Below are 8,077 nucleotides of genomic sequence, written 5' to 3' on the forward strand. Positions count from 1 at the left end.
GCAAAACTGAATAACAGAGTGCTAAGGTCGTGACAAGCCATAAGTCAGGTCGCCACTCAATCACTTAGGTCGCGACTCCTAATATATAAGGTCGCGACGTAAAGTCACAGAGAGCTATTTTCACAAAATCTGAAAAAATCACTAAGTACTTAAACCAGATGCTGAACAACTATGCACAGAGTTTAAAATTTCAAGCAATTGGCTAAAACACTCAGGATCAAGCTAGAATAAAATGCAAAATGCTATGCAAGAATGCAAATGCAAATGTATAGAAAAAAACAGGATATTTGATTCTATTTCTCAAAATTTTTGATGCTATGAAATGCAAGAATTAAGTTCAAAAACTAAAAATCTACGAGAATTGACCCAAATCACAATGGTGAGAAAAACCAATTACTAGGGAACCAAGTCAATGGCTCCCCAGCAACGGCACCATTGATCGATGTGCTGGACTGTCGTCTTTCGGATCGTCAAGAAAGAGAGTTGCACCAGATAAAATGCAGTATAGGATGCAACTAGTCATTCTTCTCGAGGAGCTTGTTATTGGAAATCCTAGTCTAACTTGGTTTTCAAAAACATTGTAAAAAGGGGGGTTTTAGTTGTTTTAAAAGTGGTGCAACAAATGTAAAGTACAGAAAGTTAACTATTTTTGGTATTTTAAATGAATGAAGAAATGTTTTGGATTAAAAGGGAATTATGGTTAAATAGTCTCTTGATGATGAAAACTCAGCTATCACTGCTTTTTAGAATGATTGGGAGTTTGGAAAGCCTCAAAGTCTAAAGAAAACCCTAAGTAATCACTTGGGTCCAATGTCTTAATTAATGAAAACTCACTTTAATCAAAGTTAATTAATACCTCTTAAGACACTGCTGAAAACCACTTAGAGTGTAGATGAATGAATGATACAAATGTCCTCTGAATGTCAATCGACAAACACAGAATACCATACATGCAGATTAATCACAATAATCACTGAAAATCAAACTAAACACAAGGATTCAAACTGAAATATTATATAGATTAATGAACATTAACATCATCCAACCCAAATACAATAGAATAGTCTAAACACCAGATTTACAATCATAAACCAAGTTTGATACAAGTGCAGAAAGTTCCTAAATCTAGACTATAAAAGAAAACTCCCCGATTAGATCACTGAGTTCAAGCTATGTTCTCCATCACCAAGAGGCTAGGGGGTTTAGCCTCTTATGCCTTCAAACCAATCGCAATTGCTCCAGGAATGAATAGCCATGGTTGAAGCTAAAAATAAAGTTGGAAAAATGGATAAGAAGGGTGTTGGAATGGTTTGATTGGTCCAAAATCTCAGAAAATGATGAAGAGATGAAGAAAAATGAAAGTTTTGGGTGTAGGATCAATGGAGACTTGAGAGGAAATGATGGTGGCTCAACCTTGTGCAAATCTACAGAATGGAAGAGTGTCTTTTCATGGTGGCTACCCCGCTTAGGTATAGAAGCTCAGAAACCTATTCCAAAACATATAGCTTTTACTTAACGTACTCAGGTTGTGACCTGAGTAATGTAAGGTCGCGACTCGAGAGGGGTCAGGTCGCAACCTGATAGGTTCCATGTCGCGACCTGGGAAGATAGAGAGCTCTCGTCTTGACTTGGGTCCAAAATGAGTAATTTTACTCAGAGGCATCCAGCTCGCAACCTAAGTAGTCCATGTCACGACCTGGGGAGACAGAACACTCCTAACTTTTGTGCCTTAGTCCTTGTAATATTTTGGCTCCATCCATGCTCCATCATGATTCTTTGGTCCTTCTCTAATTACCTGAAAATTACAACAAAGAGCTTTGTAAAGACCAACTGATTACAGATCAAGGCAATTAAAATTTAGAAGTGAAAAATGACCCTTTTCACCCCTTAAACAGCAAAATGTGATGCATGACTCAATGTAATCAAATGGATATAAATGCACACATAATGAGGGTAAAATTTTTGCAAAACATTAGAAAACACTTGAGAAAACCATATAAAGATTAGGTTCTATCATATCCAGATGGCCCCTTATGAAGCACTCTACGACTGAAAGTGTCGATCGCCCCTTTACTGGACAAAATTGAGTGAAAGAATGGTGTTGGGGCCAGACTTAGTGGATGCTACCACGAAGAAAATTGAGATCATCAAACAGAAATTGCTGACAGCTCAGAGTCAACAGAAGAGTTATGCTAATCAGAGGAGGCGACTGTTAGAATTTAGTGAGGGTGACCATGTGTTTTTGAGGGTCACACCTACTACTAGTATTGGGAGGTCCATTAAAGCGAAGAAGTTATCTCGTAGGTTTCTTGGTCCCTTTGAAATTTTGGATAGAATTGGAGCAGTAGCCTATCAGGTTGCTTTACCTCGCACTTATCTAATGTGCATAATGTGTTCCATGTGTCCCAATTAAAGTAGTACCAACTTGATCTATCTCACATCCTAGAACTTGAGGAGTTGGAGTTACATGACAATCTAACTTACCAAGTAGAACCAGAAAGAATCCTTGATGTGAAGGACCAACAGTTGAGAAATAAGACCATTTGGCTAGTGAAAGTTTTCTGGAAGGGCATGAGTCCTAGTGATGCCACCTGAGAGATGGAGGAGTGGATGCAACGTGAGTACCCTTTTTTGTTTTCTTAGTGAGTGTTTTATGCTTGTTTGCGTGTTACGTGTCGTGTGATTGTTTGAATTTTAGGGATATAATTCCTTAGTTGAGGAGAATTATAATGTCCTGAGCTTTATTTTGAGTTTTAATAGTCCTTTAACCCTGATTTTTTAGGATAATTGGTTTTTAAACTTGAATCTTGGTGTCTAGTTTGGGATCGAAGTAAGTTGGAGGAGTAGGTGAACAAATCCGTCTCAGGATTTGTTCATCACGGTGAAGTTTCACTTCGCCGTAGTGAAAAGGGAGTATGGGGAGAGCTTCCTTTCGGAATAGGGTTTCACCATGACGAAGTTAAGGGGAGTGTCACGACAAAAGATGTCAGGTAAGCAAGAGTCCTTTCAAGAAAAGGTTGTCGTCGCGACGAAATGGATTCTTGGCTGTGACGAACTTAGGTTTTTGGGTTAGAAAATCCCTCTCAGGACTAGTTAGTCGCGATAAAGTCTTAGGTTCGTCGTAATGAAAAGGTCGTGTCTTTAAATCAAGAGGAAGGGTCTGATATGGGAAAAATAAAAAATCTAAAGGAGGAAAGTGGTGCTTTGCTAGAGTTTCGGTGTTTTGGGTTAGAGAAGGCGTTTCTAAGGGCCCATTACCTCAACTAAGTGGATCTAACCTCTAATATACTCTTTCTCTTAGGATTTTTGAGGATTTTATAGAGGAATCCTAGGGCTTTTTAGTTTCTGATGGAATTGAGGTTTTTGACTGATTGTTTTGAGTTTAAATGATTACTAGAGCTAGTCTAAGTATTTAATCAGTGTATTTTTCTTGGATTTAGAGATTTTGAATTTTTGGGGAGTTTAGAGTTTGTGAAAATGGAGGTTTATGATTGAGGATGATAATGTAGTGGTTGAGATTGAGTTTTGTGAATTGGGTTATGTTAAGAAGGGTTAAATTGGATATTTAATCGGTTTAGAATGTTTTTAAGACTCCAATTATTCTAATTGGGTGTCTGGGTGGTGAATTTCTAGAGTGGGACTTTGAGTTTCTGAATTCAATTGATGTTTTGGAAGGGAAACTAGAGTAATAATGGTCTTTTGTGGTTTTTGAAGTGTTACTCTGATGGTTTGGCCCTTATGAGTTGGGTAGAGTTTTGGTTGAGACTAAGAATTTTGAGTCCCCAAGTGTTGTGTTGACCATTTTATTAGTTTGAAAGCTAATACATGCTGGTTGTGTGTTTGTGTGCTTGTGTAGACTTGTTTTGAGTATTTTTTAGTGCACGGGTCATCGTTGGTATTTTGTTATTCCTTGCTCAGGCAAGAGGTAACCACTTTCCAATCCATTGTACATGCTGTTATGGTATTGTGAGTGGATTTATGTTTTTGGGTCCGAGTAATAAATGGTGTTCTAAATGTACTTTGCATATGAAAAGAGAAATTGTCTTATGGGGTATTGCATGACATTAATGTATTGGGAGTTTTTGAAAGATATGCCACTGTTGAAGTTACTTATAAAATGTGAACTTATTTGTTGGTAATACTTGAGCATGATTCATGTGTTGGGAAATGGTGAGAGAGCTGGCTGATACTACCACATGGTAAGGGCTCCATTAATACATGATGGTTGGCTATTTACGTCCCCCATAGTGAGGGATAGGCCTTTTGGCTCCTTACGTCCCCCATTGTGAGGGATAGGTTGAGTTCGGCTCTTGATAATCCCCAAAAGTAAGGGATATAGTTGATGGGATTGCATCATTACACATACATGACTGTTGTGGCTATCGTTTATATCATTACTTATTAACTACCCCACTTGATACCTCACGAGCACCTATTTAGTTTATACCCTGAATTGGAAGTTGGTTACTAGGACTTTTGTCTCACCTCATGGTTTATAATGTTTTCAGGTGAGGGTTCTAGGTGTACGCTGTCAAGAAAGGACATCGAGGCTTGAGCTACTTTTAGTAGTAATGCCTTTGGCTTATGTAGATGTATTGATCATTGTATATTGCCACATGTAGGGTCATTTTGAAAATATTTTGGTTGGCATAGCACATTTATAAGTTGGAGACGTTGGCTCTCTATTTTTGTTGGCCAGAGGCCATTCTTGTTTTTGTACAAAATTCTGAATTTTTGTTCAGGTGAATAATTGGATGGGCTTTTATGTGATTTCCCTATTTACCCGAGCCTGAGCCTTGGAGGCCCAATGGGATGAACTGATTGATTGGTGAATGAATGAAAGATCTTTGGTTCCATGCAACTTATTTGGTTCCTGCCCACAGTTTAACTGCCAATTTTAAAAATGTTAACATGTTTTCTTTTCCACTATGGTAGCTTGTATAACAATTTTCCTTTTCTACCATAGTAATGAGTTATATGCTAAGCTTGATGATTTTGAGGGAAAGAGTTTTACAGAAAGAATTGAAGGGGCTAATCCTATTTATGCCCCTTAGGATCCCTTACTAGCAAATAATGCCCAAGTAGTGAACAAAGAGTTGGCAAAGCGTTTAGAAACAAGAGAGAGAGAATTAGAAGAGCTTGCTAAGGTAGACCTAAGAAGTAAATAGAAGCTGAGCCAATTGGAGAATGAGTGCGCCGCTCTCTAGGAAAAACTAGCAGAAAAGAGAAAGCAAAGAGACTTAGACAAAAGCTCAATAATTATGTAGCTAGAAAAAGAAAATGAGAACTTAAGAAAGGTCATGAGAGAAAATGAGAAACAAAGAAAGCATAATCGAGCCCGACTAATGAGGGTGGCTGAACAAAAAAGTCACTCAAAAGGAAACCACAAGATAATAGCCTTCTTAAGGAGTTACTAGAAGAAGTTAATAGCCTCACTCAACTCTTAGAGAGCAAATTGAATGAATTAATTGCCATACAAGGAAGCACAGCTGAAATAATTCAAAACCTATTGAACAATTGAATCAAGAAAGAGAGGTGTCAGTAAGGTGGGAGACCCTTTATCATAAGCAGATGAATATGATAAAGAGGTATGGGGAGCTTATTAATTTTTCCACTACCACCATCCTAGAACTCATCAGAGCATTCAAGCACACAGAAGGCATGACGAGCTAGCTAAATTTGCCTAAAGAAACATTTGAATTTTTCAATTTATGTAACCAAATCATAGAAGAATATATTGAAGAATGTAATGAAATTGTAATATTGGCAAGATCCTGTTACTAAATAAAAGGATATTTCAATATACACTCCAATTTTCATTTTTATACATGTTTTTATGATCATCAATAAGATCTTAGGTGAATAGGATTCAAGATCCTTTCTATCTAACGATCAACTCTAAGTCTCCTTATAGAGTAACTCATTCTTAGAGGAGATTAGAGGAATTTTATGAGCTGATAATCTACCGTGGGATTTTAAGCTGGATAGGACTCAAGGCCCTTCCTAATTATCAATTCTAAGTCTCCCTGTAAAGTAATGCACTCTTATAGGAGGCTAATGACAATGATTAATTGTAAGGTCTTAGGTGTGACAAGATTCAAGGTCCTTCTCATCTAATAATCAACTCTAGACCTCTTTGTGGAATAATGCACTCTCAAAGGAGGCTAGAGGGTACGAGAAAATCCCTTTACCAATACAACATTGGATGACTCACCGCAACCCGCTAAAGGATAAACTTAGTTGATCTAATATAAACTTTTGTGTTTTTTTAAACAAAAGATTCAATATTGCTTCATCCAACCATCTATCATTGCTAACTCTTTAGCATTTTTTTTAAAATTACGTCCCTCTAGCATTAACACTGTATAGATTCTAAACCATTGATAAATATATCATGCAACTAAGGAATTTATCCCCAATTTTGTATGAAAAAAAATCAATTTAGAAAAGAAAAAGAATTAACCTACCACCATCAACCTGTTAAGATTACATGCTCTTTGCTTTGACTATGTGGGGATTTTGATCCCTTGCAAGTTAAATACGAATTATATTTCCCTATGATGTCATTGGCATCTAGAGGAGATGAAGTCTCTGATTTTTCACTAAGAAATGTAATAGCTCAAGGGCTAAAAAGAAAGCATATTTTCTGTTCTCATCATTGATACCATTTAAGAAGCTTCAAAAGGAGAAACTCATTGGCTACTAAAATCCATAACACAAAATAAAAACACAAAAACAAAACTGAAAAAATAATAAGATAAGAAATAAAAAACAAAAGAAGACATAAGGAGTCTTATCTTCAGTAGATAGTACTTGCATAGACCGTTTTTCTTTAAAATTGACTTCATTTAGTGGTATCCACGTCGTGCACTATCATCCATCCAATTTTTTCACATATCTCCTTTAATTGTTTTTTCCTTATTTCCAACGCGAGGCAAAATTTTCTCTTTTCTTTTGCTATCTTGGAATATTCATGATCAAAGGAAATATGTAAGGGATTCAAAACTTGTTTTCTACAAGTTGCTCGTTTAGAGGTAATAATATGACAATACTTAGTTTTTACAATGACTTGATCCCGCCTTGAATGAGACTAGTTGAAGGATAAATTATTTAACTTGGACGCAATATGATAACAATTACACAAACCATGTCAGGATTTGAGCCTATTGACATTTTTATGTGTGTACCACTTATCCCTTACTTGATCTAGAACTTGGCATGTGTCTTGTTTGAGGTCACATTATGCATTCATTTACTTTACATAGAGATGATTAATGCATTCATTTTTTTCCATCCTTAATAAAAGCAAGGCCAAAAAACCATCCTTCCTTAATGTTCTAACTCTTTATAGACATTTGTGCCTACGTGATTTTCCTTTTTTATCCCTTAGCCCATAGAAAATATCTTTCTTATCTTTTATTTTGGGCTACTTTCAGTTCCTAAAAGTACTTAATGTTAGTTAGGGGAAGTGGGTGTATACTTTAATAATTGGTGATGCTATCAGTTTAGTTTTGTTAAATTTCTCTCTTATGAACATTTTGAAGTTGAAAAAAAAATTTGAAGAAAGAAAAGAAAAATAGAAAAAAAATTGAAGAAAGAGAGAAAATGAGAAAAAAGTAAAAGAAAAAGAAAAAAATTGCTAGCAAAGATAAAAAAGAAGATGGACAAATGCCAAGAAAATATAGGAAAAACTTCCTTATGTTCTCCTTTTGTATAAGATCTTTTAGGGCGTACACTTGCTTGTTTCATATTTGTTTCTTATTGCTCTTAGTTATCTTAAGTATCTACTTTGGTTCTTAAACATCCTTTATCTTTTCGTTACGCCTTATTCTGACATCATACCCGAATAAAAAGCCCTTGTGATCTATGTTAGTATATGGCTCTTCAAATGATGGAGAACTTAGATTATTGCCAAGCCTATGAAAAGGGAATTGGATAATTTGGATATAGAGTGAAAACATTAACCCCTAAACACTCAATAATGAGTGTAAACACTTACCTGGTGAGAGAAACATCATTAGATATTGCATTGTTGTTAAACCTTTTTACTTGATGCTAGTTAATTTAAGGTGGGTGA

General features: G+C 36.0%; 1 protein-coding gene across 1 annotated transcript; it reads left to right on the forward strand.

The window, feature by feature from the left end:
• Nucleotides 1-2,095: 2,095 nt before the first annotated feature.
• LOC114754843 (uncharacterized) lies at nucleotides 2,096-2,595 on the forward strand. Its single transcript, XM_028943685.1, has 2 exons — nucleotides 2,096-2,356; nucleotides 2,419-2,595. Exons 1-2 carry the CDS (start codon nucleotides 2,096-2,098, stop codon nucleotides 2,593-2,595), a joined length of 438 nt encoding a protein of 145 aa, XP_028799518.1.
• Nucleotides 2,596-8,077: the final 5,482 nt, after the last annotated feature.

Source organism: Neltuma alba, unplaced genomic scaffold (genome assembly GCF_004799145.2).
Source record: "Neltuma alba isolate B1F8T4 unplaced genomic scaffold, ASM479914v2 tig00010205_pilon, whole genome shotgun sequence".
In the NCBI taxonomy this organism is placed as follows: domain Eukaryota; kingdom Viridiplantae; phylum Streptophyta; class Magnoliopsida; order Fabales; family Fabaceae; genus Neltuma; species Neltuma alba.

Bases quoted from the DNA above. Each gene is read 5' to 3' on its own strand.
- LOC114754843 (XM_028943685.1), top strand. From the start codon at position 2,096: ATGGTGTTGGGGCCAGACTTAGTGGATGCTACCACGAAGAAAATTGAG. The intron at 2,357-2,418 runs GTTGCTTTACCT...CAATTAAAGTAG, and splicing joins TTGGAGCAGTAGCCTATCAG to TACCAACTTGATCTATCTCA.